The 24,987-nt window shown below is 45.3% G+C and overlaps 1 protein-coding gene across 4 annotated transcripts in view; it reads right to left on the bottom strand.

Moving 5' to 3' along the window:
• The window catches only part of LOC149310510 (phosphofurin acidic cluster sorting protein 2-like), a 269,085-nt gene extending 245,028 nt beyond the window's left edge, over nucleotides 1-24,057 (bottom strand). For 3 of the 4 annotated variants that reach the window (XM_089529103.1, XM_089529104.1, XM_089529105.1), the window contains exon 1: nucleotides 23,843-24,005. In XM_089529103.1, coding sequence (XP_089385229.1) covers nucleotides 23,843-23,979 — 137 coding nt within the window. In that variant the 5' untranslated portion in view covers nucleotides 23,980-24,005. Of the gene's footprint in view, nucleotides 1-23,842 lie in introns of all 4 variants that reach the window. The other variant, XM_089529102.1, reaches the window with a different exon arrangement.
• Between the last annotated feature and the right edge of the window lie 930 nt (nucleotides 24,058-24,987).

Here is a 24,987-nt window from a genome sequence, read left to right as displayed (position 1 = left end):
GAAGGCACAAAACAGCAACATTTTCATACAAATGTTAGGATGATGGTAAAAATAAGCAATTTTTTTTAAAGTTTGTTTTTAATATCTACTGTCCAAAATGCAGGTGGAAAACCTCAGGCCTTGGAGTCAAATGGGCCCTCATGGGTCCCAATTTGGCCCTCTGGGATTCCACAAATGGCCACATTTCCTCTTCCACATGACACCATCATTGTTGTTTCCCAGCTCCTTTTTGGTTCCCACCATACACAGAGATAGAGATGTTCTAAAAGGCTGAAATGTATCTCCTTGCGCTTAGTTACTGGCAGTAAAAGCTTCAGACATGGTATTTTTGGTCCCATGAGCTTGCCTGGCCTACCAAAGGAATGGAGCCTCTGAAGACATCTCAGAAACTGAATTCAATCCTCAGGCTGCAAGAGATAACTCCTGTTGCCATTCTATTTGATTCAAAATATAAAAGCAGCCTTGTAAATAAGCCAAGGTACCAGAATGGTGTAGTGGTTTGATTGCTGGACTATGACCCTGGAGACCAGGGTCTGAATCCCCATATGGCCATGGAAACCCACCAGGTGGCCTTAGGCAAGACACATTCCCTCAGCCTCAGAGGAAAGCAAGGGCAATCCCCTTCTGAACAAATCTTACCAAGAAAACCCATAGGTTCACTTTCAGGTCAACATATGTCAGAAAGGTTTTGAAGGGTTACAGAAAGTTGCAGTGGTTTTTTTTAAAACTGCTGAGATGCTCGTGGTCTATGTTACCATGCTGGACATAGAGGAGAGGGAGCCTTTCCTCTGCAAGGCAATGCCACATCCCTGCCTCTTAGCAGTCCTCCTGTTTGGAGACTGGCACCAAACTCCTAATTACTTTCCCAGTCAGAAGAATGAAGCAAGGGATATTTAGACCTTGCAAGGGAAGAGATTAGATAGCAACTAATGTACTACTAAGCTTTACTTCTTGGTTACTTTTGGTTATGACACCATACTACTAGTAGGAAACATCAAAGACCTAGAGCAACTATTGAGGAAAGTCAAGGAAGAAAGTGCAAAAGCAGGCTTACTGTTGAAAAGAAGTAAAACAAAAATAATTACCATGGAAGATATCCATAAATTCAACCTAAACAATGTGGAAATAGAAACAGTAAAGGGGTTCCTGTGCCTTGGATCAAACACTGATCAGAATGGGGACTTTGTTGTTGTTGTTAACTGCCCTTCAATTGACTTCGACGAAGGGCGATCCTGTAGATGAGACATCTCCAAGAATCCCTGCCTCTACTGCTCTGCTTAGTTCTTACAAATACATACCATGGCATCCTTAGTAGGGTCAATCCATCTAGTATGCAGCCTTCCTCTCTTTCTGCTTCCCTCCAACTGAATGGGGACTGCAGTCAGGAAATCAAAAGACCAAGAATGGGGAGGAAAGAACTAGTAAAGGTCCTGAACAGCAAAGACATACAACTAAGCACAAAAGTCAGAATCATACAAGCAATTGCGTTCCCCATTGCCATGTATGGATGTGAGAGTTGGACAATTAAGAAAAAGGATAAAAAGAAAATAAATTCATTTGAGATGTGGTGCTGGAGAAGTGCTGTACAGTGGACAGTCAAAAAGACAAACAAATGGGTCATTGAACAGATTAGGCCTGAGAGCTTCTTGGAAGCCAAGATGACTAAATTGAGACTGTCATACTTTGGCCACGTCATGAGAAGACACAGCCCATTAGAAAATACCATATTGCTAGGAAAGGTGGAGGGAAAGAGAAAAGGAGGAAGACTACATGCTATGTGGACAGACTCCATCAGGCAGGCCATGAACATGAATCTGCAGGAACTGAGGACAGTGGTGGAGGACAGGGAGCATCCACAGGGCAGATATAAGTTGAGATCGACTCAAGGGTAGTTAACAACAATAACAAACCCTTTGGCTCCACTCTGATGACCCCACTCTCTGTCCCACCAGCCCCAATAAGAATCGACTCACATTGCTAAGCAGGCAAATCAAAAGAATTCCTTTTAACAAATGGGCTAGCAGGGAAAAGACCGAGATAATATTCCGTCTCTGTCAGTCTACTCACTTGCTTGTAACAAATTCCTTTTAACATCTGGTTATGACGCAAGTTGATAAATGCAAAGCTGTGGAAGACCAAAAGAGCATATGTATCTGCTCAAAAGTAAGCCAAACTGAGTAGTGTGACATATGCATATAGAGGGCTGGCAGCCTTAAAATGCATCTCTGGAATGTCCATGTACAACTTGCAAACAGACACAAGTCCTCTTCACATCTGCGCTGCATGCAGCCTTGAGAGCTGCTTTCCCAAGGGTACAATACTCCACTCCACAAGCATTCCCAATGTGGGAATGCTAAAACCATGCTGTATGAATCATATGGGTCACAAACATCACACACAGTTATACAATCAAATTAATTCCCCAAAACCAAAAAAAAGTATTTCCTTCCTATCATGGGGAAGGGGGAGAGGAAAACTTGGAAAAGTTACACTTTTCATTGTAAGCTAAAAGGTTCTGGGAGTCTTAGTCCAAAAATGTAATTTTTCCACATTGGAGAACCTGTTTGTTTGGAAAATGAGCCACGCAGCCCATGAGTGAGCTCATGTGCCCTGACCTGTTGGTATGTCATGACACAACCAGGAACAGAGGGGGAAAGAGTTACAGACAAAAAGGAAAATGTTAATCCATCCCAACATTACTGTTTTCATCATTAGACTGACTGGGGGTGGAATTATTATTATTATTAACCTTTATTTATAAAGCGCTCTAAATTTACACTGCACTGTACATACAGTCTTTGTAATTGGACGGTTCCCTGCCCTCAGGCTTACAATCTAAAAAGACATGACACAAAAGGAGAAGCGAGTGGTGGAGGGGAAGGGGATGAGGTCCAGCAGTTCCTCTCTACCTCCAAGGCCTGGACCAAGGCAGGTGGACTGGAGGGAGGGCTTGGCTTCATAATGGATGGTTAATCTTCTTCCAGGGAGGCCTGTTGGAGTTAGCCTGCTTCACTATGCAATTTTTGTGATAAAAAATGCACTGCCAAAAACATCCTAATGCTCTTTGGATCTTCGTCACTACCATAATAATTGGCCAGGGGCAGCCATGTTGGTCTCCTGAAGCAAAAACAACCAAGAATGTTGTGACACCTAAAAGACTAACAAATTTTGTAACGGCAAAACCTCTCATGGAATACAGATTCCTGAAGTGCTATCTCAGTTGGCAGAAATAAGTGTGTACAACAATTTGCTGAGATAACAATTCGTGTATCCAATAATAATAAGCTTATGCCATAGTAAATTCTGTTAGTCTTTAAGGTGCAACCAGAGTTTTTGTTTTGTTTTTTCTACCCTATCAAGCACTTCCTCATACCTCCCGTCTTAATCCATAATGTATTTTCTGCAAAAAACAACAACTATACGCTGCTTGAAATAGAACATGTTTAAAATCGCACAGATTAATTTGCAGGGATTGGAGATGTCTGCTGGAGGGGACTTTGGCTCTAGGAAGAAGTAGAGGATGTGGGGGTGAAGAAATTAAAAAGATAAAACTAAAGGGCCTTTTATTTATGAAAAACTCTCTAGATAAAAGTAGTCAACCTGGTGTTTTCAGATGTTTTGGAATACACCTCCCATAATCTCTTACAGCTATGGCTATGTGTTCTAGCCTTTATGAGAGTTGTACTTGAAGGTGAATACACTCTCACATACAAATATGCTGCTCTGTTGTGTTTGTCAATATCAGATTCATCTGATAGTCCAACTGGTTTTAGTGTGTGAAAGAGGGCCTCAGGCAGCAAAATATCTTAGGCTTTCCCTGTAGTTAGAGATTTGTGACTGACATTGATCTTGCCTATCTGTCTCAGCCTAGGCTGCATCTGCTCTGCATAAATAATCCAATTTAACACCACTTTAACTGCCATGGCTCACTGCTATGGAATTCTGGGATTTGTAGTTTGTTGTGGCACCAGAACTCTATTACACAAAACTAAATATTTCACAAAACTACAGATCTCAGTATTCCATTGCACTGAGCCATGGCAGCTAAAATAGTGTCGAACTGGATTATTTATGAAGGGCGAATACACCTACCTTTGCAGCATTTTTTAAGATACCAGTGGAATGCTCATTTGAGATCTTTAAATAAATGCTACTGAAAGGGATGGTCTGTGAATCGATGTCTGTCCGCAAGCCGTCAGCTCTTGTTCTGCAGTGAGTTTTCAGGAAAGAAAGAACTGTAGTTAAAGGGTTCAAATATGGTCCCTGTCTCAGGCTCATTAGATGATTAGGTGACAGGTAAAGAAAATGCATCCCAAGTAAGATTGTAATGAGAAAGGAACTGTTAATGAAAAAAAAGCATGGCTGGGGTAATGTTAAGGCTTCTGCCCCATCTTATTAATAATCATGCTTGTATCTCCTTCTTTTCTCCAAAAGAATAGGCTAGGCTCCCTCCCAGTTTTATGCTAGGAGGCAAGTTGGGTTTTGAGGTGCTTCTCACCTCAGTGGGCCAATTCTGAATTGAGGTCTTTGGCTGAAGTCCAACATGCACACTCACTCTAAATCCAAATCTTCGATAAGTTATATTGTGAGGCTATGACTTCCACCTTGCCATGATGGCCAGCAGCTGTGGTGGCAGGGGATCTGGGGAGCTGCAACTTTCCTAAGCTCTGTCTACATCACCTTATTAACATATAGCGCAGAGATGCACAACTGTGCGGCAGCCACTGGCTAATTTCATCTGTCTCTCCTGAAGGCTGCCACCCACAAACAAGCCCAAATACAGTTGGCCCTCTGCATTTGCAGCTTTGACTTTTGCAGATTTAATTGTTTGCGGTTTTCATTAATATGGGCTCTCTAGGAATCTCTAGGTCCTCCAACACAACTCTGCCAGAAGTTGACCATAGAGTTTTGCTGGAGAACCTTGAACTTCCTAGAGAAAACACTTCTCTAAGCATTTGTAGGTCCTCCATCATGATTCTGTACTCAACCTCTGGCAGATGTTGACCACAGAGGTACACTGGAGGATTTGGAAATTCCTAGAGAGGTATCCTCTCAGGTACAATAATAGTGGTTTTGTTTCAATTGTTGATGTTTCACTTAACCCCAGTGAATGTGAAGGGACCACTGTACCTCCTTTTCTTCTTTGCTCCATTTTTTAAAAAAAGTAAATTTTCAACTCTGGAGAAACTAAGCTGTTTGGTTGGATGATGAGCAACACAGCCCTAGGTGAGCTCCCATGCCTTGCAGAATTAAACAGACCTATTGGGGGATAGTCCATGATTCTGGGATGTTTATAGGGATGAGGTGGGGATATCTTCACATATTTCACAATTTCTGCATGGTTTAGGGCAGGGGTAGGCAACCTTTTTGAGCCGGGGGCCGGGTTGCTGTCCCTCAGACAACTGGGGGGGCCGAAGCCGGGGGTGGAGGCTCCACCCCCGGGGGAGGGGCCGCGTGCTGGGGGTGGAGCCTCCACCCTCCGGGGGTGGAGCCTCCACCCTCCGGGGGCGGAGCTTCCACCCCCAGGGGCCAGGCCACCTCCTCTTTGCCGGCCCCTGACGGGGCTCCAGGCCCCGTCAGAGGCCGGGAAAGAGCCAGCGGGGACCGCCAGCGCTGGAGGCCTCCCCATCTTTGCCGGCCCCTGACGCCAGAGGCCCGCTGCCGCTGCAGGAGCCCTCCAGGAGGGCCCCAGCGACGGCAACTGGCCTCCCAGGGGCCCGCTGCCACCGTCGGAGCCCTCCTGGAGGGCCCCAGTGACGGCAACTGGCCTCCCAGGGGCCCGCTGCCGCCTTTGGAGCCCTCCTGGAGGGCCCCAGCGACAGCAACAGGCCTCCCAGGGGCCCGCTGCCGCTGCCGGAGCCCTCCTGGAGGGCCCCAGCGACGGCAACAGGCTTTCCAGGGGCCCGCTGCCGCTGCTGGAGCCCTCCTGGAGGGCCCCTGCGACGGCAACTGGCCTCCCAGGGGCCCGCTGCCGCCGTCGGAGCCCTCCTGGAGGCCCCAGCGAAGGCAATGGGCCTCCCAGGGGCCCACAGCCGCCATCGGAGCCCTCCTGGAGGACCCCAGCAAAGGCAACGGGCCTCTGGGAGGCCCACTGCAGTCGCAGGAGCCCTCCTGGAGGGCCCCAGCGACGGCAACTGGCCTCCCAGGGGCCCGCTGCCGCCATTGGAGCCCTCCTGGAGGACCCCAGCGAAGGCAATGGGCCTTTGGGAGGCCCACTGCAGTCGCAGGAGCCCTCCTGGAGGGCCCCAGCAACGGCAACGGGCCTCCCAGGGGCCTGCTGCCACCGCTGGAGCCCTCCTGGAGGACCCCACCGAAGGCAACGGGCCTCTGAGAGGGGCCCTCCTGGAGGGCCCCAGCGACAGCAACGGGCCTCCCTGGGCGCCGCCATTTTGGGAGGGAAATGGCGGCGAAATCTCGAGCGACCTTCTCTGAGGTCGCGCAAGATTTCGCCGCCATTTCCCCCCCAAAATGGCGGCGCCCATAGCGGGCAAAAGCCGCAACCGGCGGCGGCGGCGGCGGCAGGAGGAGCCAGGGGCCGGCTTAAAGGCCTCCGCGGGCTGCATCCGGCCCGTGGGCCGGAGGTTGCCGACCCCTGGTTTAGGGGCACATACTGTCTGAAAAGGATGTTTGTGTTTTATTTTGTTTTTAATTTAAAGGCTGTCCAGCGTTGGGAACTGGTAGCGAGACTCAGGGGACACAGAAGTAGAGTACAATGGTGGTGTCATGCCCATTCCTGGAATAACATTTGAATTTGTTGTTGTTAACTGTTGTAAATAGCAAAACAACTCTAAAGGAAGGGGTAGAAAACTGCAGGAATATACTACCACCACGAGCAGCAAAGCCTGCATATGAGGATGCTGAAAAGCAGAAGCTAAGCCCTCAGGTCCTTTTAACAATCTTATTAGGTGGGAGGGAATGTTGAAGATAAAAGTAGCCCATTTAAGATATGAGGGGGATTATATTAACGTGACTCCATTGTCTCATGCAGCCTTTTATTTCAAGTTAACCATTTCTGTTGAAGTAGGCAGAAAAAGGGAAGGGGGAGAAAGTGGTCTGGAAGATTTATACTGATACAGGCTGAGTCTCCCTTGTGTTTTGGATTTTTCCCCCCGGATTTTGAAATATTTGCATGTACATAATGGAATGCCTTGAAGATGGGAATTCTAAACATGAAATTCATTTATCTTTGCTTTCTGATGGTTCAGTGTACATAAACTTTGTTTCATGTACAAAATTATTAAATGTATTAAAAAGTATTAAAATGACGTTTAGGCCATGCCTAAAGGTAAGTTGTGGGCTGCAACTGTGTTTGTGAAAGACTATAACTTAAAGGTAGCCTAGCCTAACAGTAATTTCACACACAATATTTTTAATAATTTTGTGAATGAAACAAAGTCTGTATACACTGAACCACCAGAAAGTAAAGATGTCACTATTTCAGCCATCCACATGGGCAGTCTTGGATCTTGTAGTATTTTAGTTTTCAGAATTCTGGATAAAAGATACTCAACCTTTATAGAGAATTCTTTGACCAAAGAAATCAGCCTCTCCCAAAGAATTCCCAGAAGTAAGTAACCTGGTGCCCTCTGAATACAAATATTCAGTGGTTCTGGCAGTGGTTCTCAAATGGTGGAACCCCAGGATGTGTGTGTGCAAGAGTTGCTCAAGGGAGAGGCACAAAACATGGAAGCTCTGACGCTTACTCCTCTGCCCAACCCTTTCTATGTGTAAAATTGACACATGCATTGAGTTCAGTATTGAATTTACTTAAATAAAACTGTTCTAATTGGAACAATGCTGTTTCCTTATAAAATGTTAAAATATGAATATACATAAATGTGAGAATCAAAATATGTACACTAAGGCAGGTTACAGACTGCCATTAGGGACGTCCTGAGGACTTCCCAGTTTGAAAAAGGGGCCTCTTCCAGACGCCCCTAACCCTATCATGGACAGAGGCCGTGACAAATGGCGGCGGCCATTCCACACGGCCGCCGCCATATTGACGTAGCGGACGCTGTGCATCCACACGCCGCACCCCGGAAGTGACACCGCGAGTGCGCGACTAACGCCTCGCGGCGTCACTTCCGGGGCCCAGGAAGGAGCGCAATTTCCGTGCTCCTTCCTTGGAGCGTCTGGGAGCCGTGCAGTTTGGCCGCTGCGGCTCCCGGACGCTGAAAGCAGAGGCGGAGCCAGACCGCCACAATCCGGCGGTCTGTAACGCGCCTAAATGAACAAAATATTATTACTCATATTCCACGTCAGATGGGGGGGGGAGCACGATATCTGCATGTAGATGTAAAGGGGAGTCTCAAGGGTGAAAAGTTTGAGTACCACTGCTTTAAGGGATCCAGGACAACCTATATGGCATCCACAACTTAATTCTCAAACAAAGGAGAAAAGTGAGACGGTTCAGTCAGCAGGAATTGCTGAGAAGAAACTTCTGCTAGTCCTTCTCCTCCAGCATCCACTGCTTGAGACAATATTCCAACTTTGCTTAATGGCTTTCCCCAATTTGCCTAAATGGAAATTTAAACTACATCTGCTTCATTCAGGTCCTGATTTGCTAAAGAAGAGCCATGCGATCAACTAACTGCAGTCTGCTTCCACAACTTCACAATGGAGCAAATCAAAAAATCTTAGAGTTAGAAAGGGCTGCAATGATCATCTACTCCAATCCCTGGTCATGCAAGAAAGCCCAGCTAAAACACTCCTGAAAGTTGCCCATCCAAACTCTGTTTAGAGACCGCCAAAGAAGGAGTCACAAGAAGCAATATAGAGCAGGAAGCCTAAACATAGGGCCTAAAGGCACCAGATCCAATCAGATCTTGGAAGCTGAGCAGAGTCAGTATCTGGTTTGTACCTGGATGGGACACCACCAATGAATAAGAGGTGTTGTATGCTAGATTTTAGAGAAAGGCAATGGCAAGCCACCTCTCAGTATTCCTTGCCTAAGAAAATCCTTCAAAATTCATGGGACCACTATAAGTGAAATGAAGAGCCCTGGTGGTGCAGTGGTTAAATGTCTGTACTATGGCCACCACTATAAAACCATAAGGTTGCGAAAGGGCTCAAGTTCGACTCAGGCTTGCATCTTCCGAGGTCGCTAAAATGAGTAGTCAGACTGTTGGGGCAATTAGCTTACACTTTGTAAACCACTTAGGGAGTGCTTAAGTGCACTGATAAGCAGTATAGAAATGTACTTGCTATTGCTACAGGTAACCTGCAGACAGACATATAAGACAGGAACAAAAGAAGCAGCTTTAGCCAAGTTTAGCCACCACTCCACCTCGCTTTCCATGTCTACATCAACTGGCAGCTGCTCTCCGAGGTTTCTGACAAGGGCATTTACCACCCTATCTGCAGGCCCTGTGAGCTGACATGGGACCTTCTACATTCAAAGCATGGGTTCTACCCTGAGCTATGGTCCCATTCCAACACCCAGGGCCTATGGCTTTACAAACAGTGGTGAACAGCCAGCCACATCCCTCTTTCCAGCCCACTCTGAGGCCTTCAGGGCAGCCTAAACTCCTCATTACAAAGTTCCAAACCTCCAAAGTCTGTTGTTGTGTCACTGAGGGTTTTGCTCCATAGCCATCCACGGTGTTATTAACACAGGAACTGCAAATGCAGCTGAATGTGTCAGAGGACCAAAATGATCCCTTGAAGTCAAAAGAGCTTCACAAATAGGCTTGCCATATCCCGCCTGGGGGCAGGACTTTCCCAGTTTGGGGTGGGTCCACACAGTCCCGCCCCAGTTTGGCCCCACCCCCAGGATTCCCCCCCCCCCAGCGAGGCCCTGGAGGTGGCTGTGCGCCACCCTCCCCACCTCCCTGCCTGGCGTAGCCTAGAGAGCAGGTCTTCAGGACACCTGCAACTCAGAGCTTTTGCCTGCCCACGTTGGTATATATGCCCTGCAAGAGGCATTACTTTCCAGGTTACAGTGAGGAAAAAAAAGGCCATAAATCGTTCATGTTTCACTGGGAGTCTAAATGCCTCATCTTTTAAATGTCTACCGCGTCAGTATTCTTGTAATTCTTTATCACAGGATCGTTTTTGAGGCCCTAAACACCTTTACTTGTAATATGCAAATTTCTCCCGAAGCTGACCAATGGGAAAGAAGCAATCAGCCCTCCACTTGGGTTGGTTTTCAATGGCTTGGAAGGAAGAGATTTTGCCTTGCTTGTAAATAGGAAGGACTTTGGGGTAGCAAAAGGCTGCAGAAATAGTTGGACCCCCCTTAAACATCCATGGCTCAGTGCTATGGGACTCTGGGAATTGTAGTTTCTTGTGGTACCAGAGCTCTCTTGACAAAAGGAGGCTGAATGGTCCACAGAGCTACAGTTCCCAGGATTCCATAGCCTTGAGGAGGAGGAGGAGGAGGAGGAGGAGGGGGGGAGGAGGAGGAGGAGGAGGAGGTGGTGGTGGTGGTAAGTGGCCAGAGGCCTCAAGTTTTTTTTAATTTTATTTTGTGTGCTTTTAATGCTAACAAGTCTCCCTTGTTTTGACAATGATAGGATGGTGATGGTGATGATGATGAGTGAGCTTGAGAGGCAGGCAACTACTGTTTCTGAAGCTGAGAAAGTGTCACTTTCCAAAGTGTGTTTTGGGTGCTTTTAATGCTAACAAGTCTCCCTTGCTTTGACAATGATAGTGTGGTGATGATGATGATGAGTCAGCTTCAGAAGCATGGATGCACTGTTTCAGAAGCCGAGAGAGTGTCACCTTCCAAAGTGCCTTTTCTGTGTGTTTTTGGTTCTTTAATGGTGATATTGATATCAGCAAGCCTCTGAGGCTTGGCCAATGTAAGTTGCTGTGATTTTTACAATCTCATGCGCAGTGAAGAAAAACCACAGTCCCTTGACCAAGTACACACTTTTGAGAAGTACACATGGGGCAAGAAACCTGAAATGGCAAATCCACTTTTTGTGAAACCACCTTAACATGTTCAATATGCATAGCCATGTTAAACCATGCTAAGCGTTAAACCCAACTAGAGGTTTGGTTATGGAATAAGACTCTGAAATATGCAAGAGATTGCCATGTTAAGTAAAGCCATGTTCAATGCCCAAATGTGCTGTTTGGAATGGAGGGAGGGGGGTGGCCAGAAAGGGAAGTACATTTCTGCCATCTGTCTAGGAATAATGCCAAAATGCCTTCCATTTTGATCATGCCTAAGAAACATGCATTTAGATTCACATTTTTTAAAAATCACCAGTTTTTTTTGCGTGTCCTCCATTTTTAGAAGTGTTGTCCTACATTTGAAAATGTTGTCCTACACTTGTCCTACATTTGTCCCGGTTTGGAGGTCCTGACTTATGGCAACTCTATTCACAAGTGAATGTTCTTCCCCAGTGATGGGGATTTCAATAAAGGGGGAGGGAAACCAACTTTATATCCTCTTGTCTACCTCCTGCCAATTTGGGTAAGAGTTTTGGACTACAGCTTCCAGCCAGCGCAGGCTCTGCCTCAGCAAGAAAGATATAGCGAGAAAAAGCAAAAGCTGTATTTTTCTCCTTCAAAAGTAGCTGCTTTTGAGGCTCAGAGCAACACAGACATTACCCGTTGCTAAGAGAAGAAGTGTTCAGGTACTGTAGCAATAGTTCTCATATTGAGCATATACTGACAAAAGCAAAGGTTGGAGCCTATGCATAACCTAAAATATAAAGGATACAGAACAGTGATGCCCAACCTTTTCTATGCTCTACATCCCTTGGAAATGTTTAATTAACAATTGCACCCCCTATAAAAGTAATATCACATTTGAAGTTTAAGAAGTCTAATTTCTAAATCACAAATTGAACCACATAAATAGTGTGAGTGAACAAACTGAATTTTAAAAAAAGGTTTTAATTCATTGTATAAAATGGAAATCTAAATTGAGCAATTAGATTCTAACTTATTGAGAAAAAATGATTAATGACTTGTCACTCAAGGACACAAGCCGCTCTTTGTTGTAGCCCCCCCGGGGGGTGTGGGCACCCCAGGTTGGGAATCCCTGATATAGAAAGTCAGGAATGGGAGGAGTTCCCCTCCAAAAAGGTATGGCACTAAGATTATTCTGCCACTAAGATTATTCTTCATACTAGGGTTTATTTAACCATCTCTAGACTCGATGTGTTGTAGTCATTTGCGTATGTTAGACTAGGACTCCCTGTTCAGCTATGGAAACCCTTTGGGTGACCCTTGGGCAAATCACACTCTCTCAGCTTAAAAGGAAGGCAATGGCAAATTTCAAAATATACCTTGTCAAGAAAACCATACGACAGGGTAGCAAGAAATCTGAGTCAATTTGAAGACATATAAGAAATACAGAGCTGAACATCTGGGGATGACGTTGCAGGAAAAAGACCCAGCACATCCTGTCCCTAAACAGATGATGGGCACTTGTCAAGAGCTATGTTACCTTGGAACACAGATCTGTCTACTGCCCACATTCTTTTCAAGGAAATCTCAGGGCAGATAGGGAAAGTACATAAGAATTTACTCCCACTCCCAACTTCATTCCTAATATAGATCCTTCCTCTTTTGAGTTCCACTGCACAACTTTCAAGCAAAGATTCAAATGTAAGATTTTTACATGGGGATGAGAAGGCAATAACTGAAGAAAGCTTGCCAAAGTTAACATGTGTGGGTCATGTAAATGTGTGTAAACCCATCTGTGATACATGGATGGCCCCCAAGAGTGTCTCACCAGGCAATTTAAGACCAGCTATGACCAGCAGGCATCTTTTGTTCCTACTTTAGGAACTGCAGAGACTGGGCCCTCTGAAAAGTGAGACTTCCTACTCTTCCTTGGTCTTCTTTCTCTCCTGTTCCTAAGCAACCTAAAGTGTTCCAACATACCAGCATCTCAAGCATCACAGCTTGTACTAATTCCAAACACAGGAGTGGCACCTGCTTAAAAAAAACCCAAAAGAAGAGATTTGACCATAACAAAATTGGCCAGGGACACTAATAAGGCTAGTTCCAAAGACTCCCCTGCCAACTAACAGAAAAAGAAAACTGTTCCCGCATGCGATTAGGAGCTACTTTTTCCTCACAATGTTGGCAGTCAACAACAACAGGAAGAAAGGACATATTTGAAGAGGTCAGCTACTGGGACACCAAGTTGGCAGTAAACAACGTCCTCAATCTTTTCTAGAGTGGACCAGTTTCTACACCCAAAATGACTCAAGAAAATGTTCCAACATTTTGGCACAAGGTCTTAGTTCCTGTTGTCAAACCTGTCCCACAGCTCTCCCCCACAAACTGTTGTCACATCAGAGATTCATTTACCTCAGGCAACATGAATATGTAAGGGCAGAAACTACTATACACGTGTTATTTTCTGACAAAACTATTCTCACCAATTACACTAAAATTTGCTGCCTTCGCAGCACAAAGGAGTAAGTAACTCTGGAAGCTCCAGGGGTCCATTTTGTGCCTTTTAGACCCTCTGGTGGAAGCCAACCTAGGTCTGAAATTAAGCAAAACATTTTGAAAATTCAAAACTGGAAGTGACTAGATGTCTACTAGAGGAGTTGCTAGTGGGAAGGAGGGGTTTTGACCTGTTTAAAAGGGGGGGAAATGCCACTTCTGGAGGCATCCTGAAATGGAACAATAAGGTTTGGGATAAAGTAGTAATATTTTTATAGCAAGGGAGGAGGTATGAAAAAAAGGTATGTGTCCACACTTTGCCCATCCCATGATCCCTGGCATAAAGCAACTGTGTGCCCTCAAATCTAACAGCAGTGACATTCTATTACACATCTTTCAGATCTAGTAATATAAACAAAATAAGTATAAAGTGAAAATATCAAGGTGGACAGTAATATCCGAATTCAAGTATTATGTGCATGCTAGACAAACATGCTCCATAAATCCCCAGCCCAGTGTCAACACTTGAGCAAAGCCTGTTTACATGAAAGACCTCACATCTTTCCCAGGAACAAAACAAAACAAAAAAAGTTTGAAGAAGCTGTAGCAGCCTAAGCAGAGCAGCTAAACTTTCTAGGCTTACACACATTCTTACTCTTTTTTACAAAAAAAGCAACACCCCTCTTATTTGTGGCCTTACATTTCTTCTGTAATAAAAAAAGACAAATACTTATTTTAAACAACAACAACACAGGGTTGCAGAACAGGACAAACCAAATTGCACCATACAAACAATACAAATTGCTAATAGAAGCAAGATTCTAAGTCATGATTTCTCTGCTTGGAGACAGCTGCCATCAGTTGCCATGGAATGTGACAAAGCCCATGGAGACACAAACCTTTTCAGAAGCTGCTTTGGTAACCTGCCCTTTTCTCCATTTGCATGAATACTTGTTTACCAGTTTGAGAGGTTAACCCTCCTTCCCTCCTGCCAGCCATTTCACCCACCCACCCCACAAAGTAATCTCCGCAAACTACTTCTCCCAATTAATTATTTTATGAACAAGAGCCTTTTAAGTCAACCTCTTTCAACCTGGCACCCTCCAGCTGTGCCATTTACAAGTCCCATAATCCCCAGTCAGCATGTCCAATCACCAGGTTGGCAGGAGACAGTGGGAATGGTAGTTCATTATGAGTTGAAGGTTTGTTGTTGTTGTTGTTGTTGTTGTTAACCACCCTGTGGCAACCCTGTGGATGAGACATCTCCAAGACTCCCTCCCCTCCCCTACTCTTCTTAGTTCTTGCTTATTCATATCAGTGACATCCTTGATTGAGTCCATCCATCTAGAGAATGGTCTTCCCCTCTTTCTAAGACCCTCCACTTTTGCTAGCATTGTTGTCCTTTCTAATGTGTAGTGCCTTCTCATGATATGGCCAAAGTATGACAGCCTCAGTTGAATTGTCTTTGCTTCCAGGGAAATTTCAGGTTTGATCTGTTCTAGGGCCCATTTATTTATTCTTTTTGAAGGTCCCAAGCTGGAAAACTGCTGTTTCTGGCTGCAATAGTTGTAATCTCCAAAAGACATTTCCAGGGACTTCCAAGAAATTTGAAGAATTTTTTTTAAAAAAATAACACCTTTTGTTATACCAGTAAAGATGGCAGATTGAGATACACATCCAGGGTGAATGCAAAACTGCTTTTCTGAGAGTTCAGGCATGCATGCAAACCTCTCTTCCCCTGCCAGAAGCACTTTGTGTTGTCATGTCTTGTATATACAGCCTTATATACAAGGTTGACAGCCATGGCAGGTAAAACTTCTACAATGGCCCACATCGAGTGAGACAGTTGTGCATGCCAGCAGGAAAAGAACAACAACCTAAATCTAATTATTAATCCCTACTAAAGCAGACCGACTGAATCAGTGGAAACTTGCTAAGTCAACATTTCTGCAGATTCCATTGATTCAGTGGATCTACTCTAATGTGTGTACATGTGACTTCACATTGCCTCACAAATTTCATAGGTTTTTTTTTAAGGAAAGGAATACTCAGAGGCAGTTTGCCAATTCCTTCCTCTGAAATATAGTCTACTGCACCAGGTATTCATTGGCAGTCTCCCATCCAAGTACTAACCAGGATTGACTCTGTTTAGCTTCCAAAATCAAACATGATCTGGTGCATTTAGGGTATTTACCTACTATAATAGGGACTGACAATTACAAGCATATCTCAACTAACAAAACTTCTGACAAATAAGATCCTTTTTATGAATTGTTTTCACACTCACCCATCTCTCTTTTCCTCTCAATCTTCTGTCTAGCTCTATGGTTTTTTTTAGCAACATAGGCATTAGGAAGCTACTGGGTGACCTTCAGCAAGTCACATGCTCTCATCCTCTGAGGAAGGCAATGGCAAACCTCCTCTGAACAAACTTTGCCAGCAAAACCCTATGATAGGTTCACTTTCGGGTTGCCGTAAATCAGAAGTCCTGAAGGCACACAACAACAAGCATTAGGGAAAAGACAAGGAGGACTGGTGAAACACAAGCTTTCAGTGTTACAGTAATGTGTCTACAGTAAACAATACACTAAAACAAAGCTTGAGCTGGGAAAAAATAGGATTCTGCTTTAGTCAATTATAGTCATGTGCAGCTGTTGCATCCAACAGGAAAGGTAAAAAGCAGCTCTTGCAGAACTAATTAATGAGCATGCATGAACAGGAAAACAAAAGAAAAAGGGGAGAACAGAAAAGTGTGGCTCACTAACTACCTCCAGCAGGTTAACAAAAAGCATTGATCCATACAATTAGTCACCAAAATGGTAACCACAAGAAGAATGGAGGTTGGTAAAAGATAAACTCATCCCTGGATACATTTTGGAAGAAGCCTTCAGTGGTCTTTAGAAGGACGTTTCTTTGAAGAAAAGGTTGAACTACTCTTCTTTTTTTTTTTACAGTATAAGAAGCTATCCTGAGCCTTTCTCTGTTATTTCTGATTCCAGTAACAAACTTTCTGTTCAAGCAGTAATGCCCAGGAACACATCTAATTTGTTATCTAAGGTATACCTTTAAGCCAATGCTAAGAGTATAAATGGGAGCCAGTGTGGTGTAGTGGTCTGAGTGCTGGACAACAACTCTGGAGATTAAGAAGAATTCAAAGATATAACCATATTACTCTGTAAAATCAGTATGTTGAGAGATCTTGTAGCACCGTTGAGTCCAAATACATCTGAGGAAGTAGACTAAAGTCTACGAAAGCTCATACTGCCAACTTCTTTCTTTCAGTTAGTCTCAAAGGCGCTACAAGATCTCTCAACAACAACAACAACAAAAGAGCTTGTACTTAACATGAATAGGAAAAAAAGAAAAGAAGGGGGAGTTAGGTATTTTTGAAAACTAATGCAAACTGATATCCAAAGTATTTATCTGCTATTTAAATATCACCAAACAAAATCAAGTAGCATAAAAGTTACAACATCCATAAAAAATTGAATACATAAAATAAGGACTGAGGTCTTGTGATCTTGAAGAAATGATAATTAGGAGCAGTAATTATAAAAGTCCTTGAAGAACCAAGCCTGTATCCAGAGATTTAACCATTCTGTGGTTACACTCCAATACAGTTTTCAGGCAGAATATTCTGTGATTCCATTCTATACCAGCCAACTGCGTTTCGACACAAAGCCTTCACCAATGGCTGCAGCGTCTACATAAATATCGTGTCCATAAAAAGTTATAAGCATACAACTTGCCTCCTAGTCAATAAATTACCACAATAAGCACAGTAGATTAAGAATATACAAGATCTCTCTACATTCTGGAGATCAGGGTTTAATTCCCGGCTTGAGCATAAAATCCCACTAGGCAGGTGATTTTGGGCAAATTAAACTCAGCCTCAAAGGATGGCAATGTCAAACCCTCTCTGAAGAAATTTGCCAAGAAAATCCTATGATAGGTTTACCTTAGAGTCGTTGTAAGTAAAAAAATGACTTGGAGACACAGAACAACAATGGAGAATACAAAGGGACCTCATACAGGCAACTATGCTTATTCGAGCAGTTAAGATAGTTACTCACTCTGAAACAAAAAGCTGGTTTACTTTTGTCCACAAGTGAAGTGACAGATGGTTCCTCTATGCCAGGCGTTGGCAACCTACGGCCCGCGGGCTGGATCTGGCCTGCGGGCACCGTAGGAGCGGCCCCAGGCTGGCCCTGCCACCGATTGCTGCCGCCGGCGCTCCCTTTCCCCCGCCCCCTGGGACGGCCTCTGCCCTCCCAGAGAGGTGGAGGGAAGCGCTGGGGCCGCCGGCACGCTCCTTTCCCTGCCCCCTGGGATGGCCTCTGCCTTCCCAGAGGGGCGGGGGGGAGCGCTGGGGCCGCCGGCACGCTCCATTCCCTGCCCTCTGGGACAGCCTCTGCCTTCCCAGAGGGGCGGGGGGAAGTGCTGGGGCCACCGGCACGCTCCTTTCCCCGCCCCCTGGGATGGCCTCTGCCTTCCCAGAGGGGCGGGGAAAACGCTGGGGCCGCAGCACTGTGTATTTTCAGTGCTTTCAATGCTAAAAGGTCTGCTTTTACAATGAAAGTGGTAGTGGTGATGATGATGATGATATGTCAGTTTGTGGGACATGCAGTCTTTCTGAAGGTGAGACAGTGTGACTTTCCAAAGTGCATTTCTGTGTATTTTCAATGCTTTCAATGCTAAAAGGTCTGCTTTAACAATGAGAGTGGTTTCGGCCGTCCCCTTCGGCCAAAAGGGCCCCTTGGAGCCCGTTTGGCCAAAGGAAGGGGCCAAGGAGGAGAGGGCAGGCACACGCCTCCTCCTCCCCGCGGGGCTTTGGCAGCCCTGAGGTGTCCTTCGGAGGACACCTCAGGCCTGGCAAAGCCCCGAGGACAGGAGCAGGGGCTGCGCGCCTGTTGCTCCTGCCCCTCACGGGCCCTTACTGGTTCTCTGAGAGGCAGCTGGGGGCCACGGAAGGGCAGGAGGAGCAGGTGCGCGCCTGTCACCCCCTTTCCCAATCCCCCCCTTCTAGCTGTCTCTCAGACAGCTAGAGGTTGGGAAAGGGAGCAGAGAAAGCCCTGCCCCCAGATGGTGGAAGCTCCGCCCCCAGCATGTAGCCCCGCCCCCAGAGGGTGGAAGTTCCCCCCCGCTTCGGCCCCCCAGTTGTCTGAGGGACAGCAACCCGGCCCCCGGCTCAAAAACGTTGCCTACCCCTGCTCTATGCAACATTAAGGTGTGTAAACCTCTTCAATTTCAATTTACAGTGGGCTCTTGTTATCCATTGGAGTTTGGTTTCAGGACCACTGCGGATACCAAAATCAATGGATGCTCAAGTCCCATTCAATACAATGGCATCAAATATATATAAAATGGCAAAATCAAGGTTTGTTTTCTGGAATTTATATGTTTTAAAGCATTTTCAAGTGGTGGATGCTTGAATCAGTGGATAAAAAATCTGTGGATAAGGGGGGCTGACTGTACATACATATTTTTCACTCTGCTGAAACTTGAAAGGACAAACAAAACTCAAATGTGTAACTATATACATTGGTCACACTTTATACCTCTTATGCATTCGTAGTCAGCATGGTGTAGCAGTTTCAGCACTGGAGACCAGGTTTCAATTCCCTGCTTGACCATGGAAACTCACTGGGTAATTTGAGGCAAATTACACTCTTCCAGAGGAAGGCAAAGCCAAACCTCCTCTAAACAAATCTGGTGAAGAAAGCCCCATAGTAGGGTTGGGTCACCTTAAAGTCAGAAACAACTGTTAAGGCACACAACAACGCATTGGACACACAAGTAAAATTTGGAAAAATTCTATTCTAGTTGCTGGCTGGGGAAAACCGGAGTTGTAGAAAGTTGGTCAGTTGGGGAAAAACATGTAGCAACTTCAGCAGCATCAGAGCCTTGTGCATATCAATGAGGCACAAAGAAGTGAGAACAAGGAGTACACCAGGAAAAACAAAATAAATGAGCTGAGGGTAAATGTGAACAATTAAATGTTATGCAATAACAGCACTTCCTCATCATTAGGACTGATGTTCATTCACTAACAGTACACATCTCCCGGGACAAGACTTAAGTCTACGAAAGCTTATGCTGCCAACTTCTTTCTTTCTACAAGGTGCTACAAGATCTCACTTTGCTTAAAAGCTGAGTAAGAAAAAAATCTTGTTTAAATAATAGGTTTGATATAGGATTTGATACAGATAATAGGGTTTGACATAAATAGTAGACTGAATTGATTTCCTAACCAACTGCATCCAAAGTGGCAAAGAGTTGTAAAACTGATTTAAAACAAATACAGTGGGCTCTTAGTATCCGCTAGGGTTTGGTTCCAGGACTCCCCATGGATACCAAAATCCATGGATGCTCAAGTCCCATTAAATACAATGGCACAGTAATATAGTGTTCCTTATATAAAATGGCAAAATCAAGGTTTGCTTTTTTGGAATTTATATATTTTTAAAATATTTTCAAACTGTGGATGCTTGAATCTGTGTATAAAAAAATCAGTGGATAAGGAAGGCCAACTGTAAATTAAAACTTTAGAAAGCATACTAAGGACACAATTCAAAACTCAAAATCCATCCAAGCCTATTCAAAATACTAAACATCTGAATAAAATGGTCAAGGAAGGGTGAAAAGAAGAAAGTCAGCCCAACTTCTATTGGCAAAGACTGTAAAAACCTGAGAGCAGACACCAAGAACACCTTGATAGTCAAGCTACAAAGGAAACACAATTACAGATGAACAGAACTGATTTAAAGTCCCTCAGACAGAATTCTTCAAACCTTTACAACAGGCCCCCTATCCCCACCATTCTCCTTGGACTGCCACTTTCATAAAGTGCGGAAAAGTTACAACTGAAGGTCCAACACAACCTGAATTAAGCTTCTGTAAATCCAGCTGCTTATTCAACTCCATGTTTAGCCACTGGAATGTGGAATCATATGCCGGATCTCCCCACTGTGGAATGGGTCCATCAGTTGCTATCTGAAGTCTCTATTTACAAACTCCTTCCATCACAAGAGAACCCACAACCGTCTCTGGAATCATCACATAGTTGAATGAAACCATCCAAAACTTCCTACATTGGAAAGTCTTTCTAGCTGATGGCAGCTAGGAAGAATGGAAGTCAAAATCCAAAGCTTAGAGAGAACATCTGATTTGAGGAAAGCTGTATCCTTCCAAGGTGCTACTTTCCTATACCACCCATTTGTTGTTCTTGTGTGCCTTTATCCTCTCCGATCATGGCTATTATTATTATGGACTGGAGGGAGGGCTTGGCTTCATAATGGATGGTTAATCTTCTTTTGCAAGATTTGTTCAGAGGGGGTTTGCTATTGCCATCCTCTGAGGCTGAGAGCATGTGACTTGCCCAGGGTCACCCAGTGGATTTCATGACCAAGTGGGTAATTGAACCCTGATCTGCCCCAAATGTCCTGAAGAACCTTCAAAAGGTCAAAATAAAACTTCCACTTGCCCCTGAAAGTGACAATACTCTGTACAGATTGGCCTACGACTTTGGAGATCAGGGTTTGATTCCCTGCTTGTGTAGAAAACTGACTGGGTGACCTTAGGTGAATAAGATACTGCCTCAGCCCTAGAAAACCCTTTACAGGGTCATCTTAGGATTGCCCTAAGAGCCAGCATGGCATAGTGGTTTGAGGGTTGGACTAGGGACTCTGGAGACCAGGGTTCAAATGCTTGTTTGCCAAGGAAACCCACTGGGTGACCTTGGGCAAGTCACACTCTCTCAGCCTCAGAGAGAAGCGATGGTAAACCCCGTCTGAAGAAACTTGTGACAGGCTTGCCTTAGGTTCACCCCAACCACTAGAAGGCACACAACAACAACAGTCGACCTAAATCAGGCACAACTTGAAGACACACAATAACTATGCAATATGGGCTTCCTCTCTAACAGACAAAGTGACTCATCCATCCATCCCTTGAAGGCACACAACAGCAGCTAAGCAAAATGTGCTCGCTCTCTAATGGCCAAACTCGTCTTCCATGACCCATCCATCCCTTGGATGCACACAACAACAACTACACCCAAATGGGCTTGCTCTCTAATGGACATACGAGTCTTCCGTGACCCATCCATCCCTTGGAGACACACAACAACAACTATGCCCAAATGGGCTTCCTCTCCAATATACAAATTCTTCTTCCATGGACCATCCATGCCTTCCCCAAACTTCCTGAGAAACCTGAAAAACATCAGAATGGAGCTACAACTTCTCAAGGCAAACCAAAACTGCCTTAGTCTCTTATATGCAAACCACACAAGAGTCAGCATGAGGTAGTGGCTGAAACATTGGATTATGACTCCTGAGACCAGGGCTGAATTCCCCACTCAGCCTTGCAAACCCATTGGGTGAGCCTGGGCAAATCACACTCTCTCATCCTCAGAGGGTGGCAATGACAAATTGCCTCTGAACCAGTCTTGTCAAGAAAACCCCATGATAGGTTTGTCTTAGGGTCACCATAAATCTGAAACCACTTGAAGGCAAACAACAACAAAGGGTTGACAATTTCAATCTGGAAAAGTTAGGATGTTTGTGTTCAGCTTGCTCCTCAAAATTTAGATGCTGGGTCTAGTTCACAGCAATGGGAGCTCTCTCAGCCTCAGAGGATGGCAATGGCAAACCTCTTCTGAAGAAACTTGCCAAGAAAACTCTATGATATGGCCTTAGGGTCACCATAAGTCAGAAATGACTAGAAGGCACACAACAATAACAACAAGCAAACCATTCATCCATGGATACAACTTTGAGGAAAGGAAGAGAGTGAGCCAGCATGGTGTACTGATTTGAATGTCTGACTATGACTCTAGAGAGCAGGTTCGATTCCCGGCTCAGCCATGGAAACTCACTGAGTGAGCTAGGGAAAGTCACACTCTCTCAGCCTCAGAGGATGGCAATGACAAACCCCCTCTGAAGTAGCTTGTCACATAGGGTTTCATGGTCAAGCTGAGAAGCGAACCCCAGTCCTCAAGAGTCGCAGTCCAACACTTAAACCACTACACGATGCTGGCTCACTCTCTTCCTCTCCTCAAAACCATCTCATTGATGTGTTGCACACTGTACTTGTTCTTGTGTGCCTTCTAGTTGCTTCTGGCTTATGGTGACCCTAAAGTAACCCTCAGGGTCACCCAGTGGGTTTCCATGGCTGAGCGGGATTTGAACCCTGATCTCCAGAGTCCTAATCCAATGCTCAAACTACAATGCCACAGTTGAATCTGGTCACCCTGAAATCAATGTCAATTCATACTTCTTGATCATAAGCTCAAAATGGAGGATACTTTGGAATTCCTCCTGGACAGAAGACTAAAATGGAAGATGTGTCCTGGAAAAGGAGCATGTCTGCTCACCCTGATACCAATATAAATTCATGCTTCTTAGCCATGCTCAAAATGGAAGACATTTTGGATTCCCTCCTGGACAGAAGGATGAAACTGAGGACATGGCCTGGAAAATAGATGTATACTATCTAGATCAAGGGAAGTAACAGTGCCACTCTATTCTGTTTTGGTCAGGCCTCACCTGGACTACTGTGTCCAGTTCTGGGCACGATTCAAAAAGGATGTTGACAAGCTGGAGCACAACTAAAATGGTGAAGGGTCTGGAAACCATGCCTTATGAGAAGAGACTTAGGGAGCTGGGGATGTTTAGCCTGGAAAAGAGAAGGTTAAGAGGTGATATGATAGCCTTGTTTAAGTATTTGAAGGGATGTCATATTGAGGAGGGAGCAAGCTTGTTTTCTGCTGCTCCAGAGAACAGGACCTGGAGCAATGGATGCAAACTCCAGGAAAAGAGATTCCACCTCAACATTAGGAGGAACTTCCTGAGAGTAAGGGCTGTTCGACAGTGGAACAAACTCCCTCGGAGTGCAGTGGAGTCTCCTCCTTTGGAGACTTAGAAACAGAGGCTGGATGGCCAACTGTTGGGGTGCTTTGATTGTGAGTTCCTGCAATCCATGCTCCTTGGTCATAAGCTCAAAATGGAGGACATTTTTGGAATCCCACCTGGGCAGAAGCCTGAAATGGAGGACACGGCCTGGAAAAGGAGGACGTGCCTGGTCCCCCTGCGATCAACCCATGCTCCTTGGTCATAACCTCAAAATGGAAGACGTTTTGGAATTTCCTCCTGGAAAGAAGCCTGAAATGGAGGACACGGCCTGGAAAAGGAGGACGCCTGGTCCCCCCTGATATCACTATCCATGAATGCTTCTTGGTCACACAATGAAAATGGAGGACGTTTTGTCCTCATGGGCAGAAGCCCGAAATGGAGGACGTGCCTGGTGACCCTGCTATCAACCCATGCTCTTTAGTCATAACCTCAAAATGGAGGACATCCTGGACTCCCCTCCCGGAGAGAAGCCTGAAATGGAGGACGTGTCCTGGAAAAGGAGGGCGCCCGCCCGCCCAAGGGCCTCCTTCCCTTCCCTCCCTTTCGGGCTGCGAGGGCCGGGGCCTCACCTGGGGACGCAGCTGGGCGCCGAGCGGTCGATCTCCCAAGTGGCGAAGAGGTTCATGGGCACCGGGACCGGCCCGAGACCCCCTCCGGAGGACCCCGCCGCGCAGGGACCCACCAGCGCCGCCGGGGGCGCAGCCATGGCTCCCGACCCTGCAGGACCGGAGCCCCCCGCCGCCGCTGCCACCGCCGCTGCTGCAGTTGCTGTGGCCGCCGCCATTGAGCCGCCGCCGCTGGGAGCGCTGAGGGGGTTGGCGGCCGCCGGGACCCTCGGCCCAGCCCCGACCTCCGCCTCAGAGCGCGGGCGGCGACCGGGAGGAGCCTCGTGCGCCGCAGCCAATAGGGAGCGCCGAGGGCGAGGCGGGCTAGGCACGCGGGCCAATCAGCACGGTGCAGGGCGTGGCCTGTTGCCGAGCAGCAGCCACTCAAGGCGCGGAGGGGCGGGGCTTGGGAAGAAGGGCGGTTAGGCTGGGCGTGGCCCCTGGAAGGGAGAATTTAAAAAGGGGCGGGGAGAAAAGACTCTCCTTGAGGGAGAGAGGTGAGTGGCAGGAGGCTCCTCCAATGAGGAAAGAGCTGGGGATAGTATTTACTTTATCATTATGATCATCATCACCATATTATTATTTTCATTAAATGATTATTTTTGATTATTATTAAATGATTACTGTTTGAAAATTAGTGTTGTTGTCATTATCTGATTGTGATTATCATATTATTGTTGCAATTATATTCAAATATTATTGCTGTAATTATGACCAATTATTAATTGATTACATAATTATTACTATTTCATTATTAGTATTGTTATTGTTATTTCATTGTTAGCATCATATTGTTGGTCTTGTGTTATTATCATATTATATTACTGTAATTAGGTTCAATTGTTAATTGATTATATAATTGCTACTTTATTATTATTATTATTATTAGCCTTTATTTATAAAGCGCTCTAAATTTACACAGCGCTGTACATATAATCTTTTTAATTAGACGGTTCCCTGCCCTCAGGCTTACAGTCGGAAGGAGGGCTTTTCTTATTATTAGTATTGTTATCATTATTTGATTATTTTCTTCATATTGTTATAATTTTATTATTATACCATATTATTGCAATTATGTTCAATTATTAATTGATTACATAATTATTACT

Source organism: Sceloporus occidentalis, unplaced genomic scaffold (genome assembly GCF_023333645.1).
Source record: "Sceloporus occidentalis isolate IW3139 unplaced genomic scaffold, rSceOcc1.0.p SCAF_6, whole genome shotgun sequence".
In the NCBI taxonomy this organism is placed as follows: Eukaryota; Metazoa; Chordata; class Lepidosauria; order Squamata; family Phrynosomatidae; genus Sceloporus; species Sceloporus occidentalis.
This window is presented reverse-complemented; position numbering and strand designations above follow the sequence as displayed.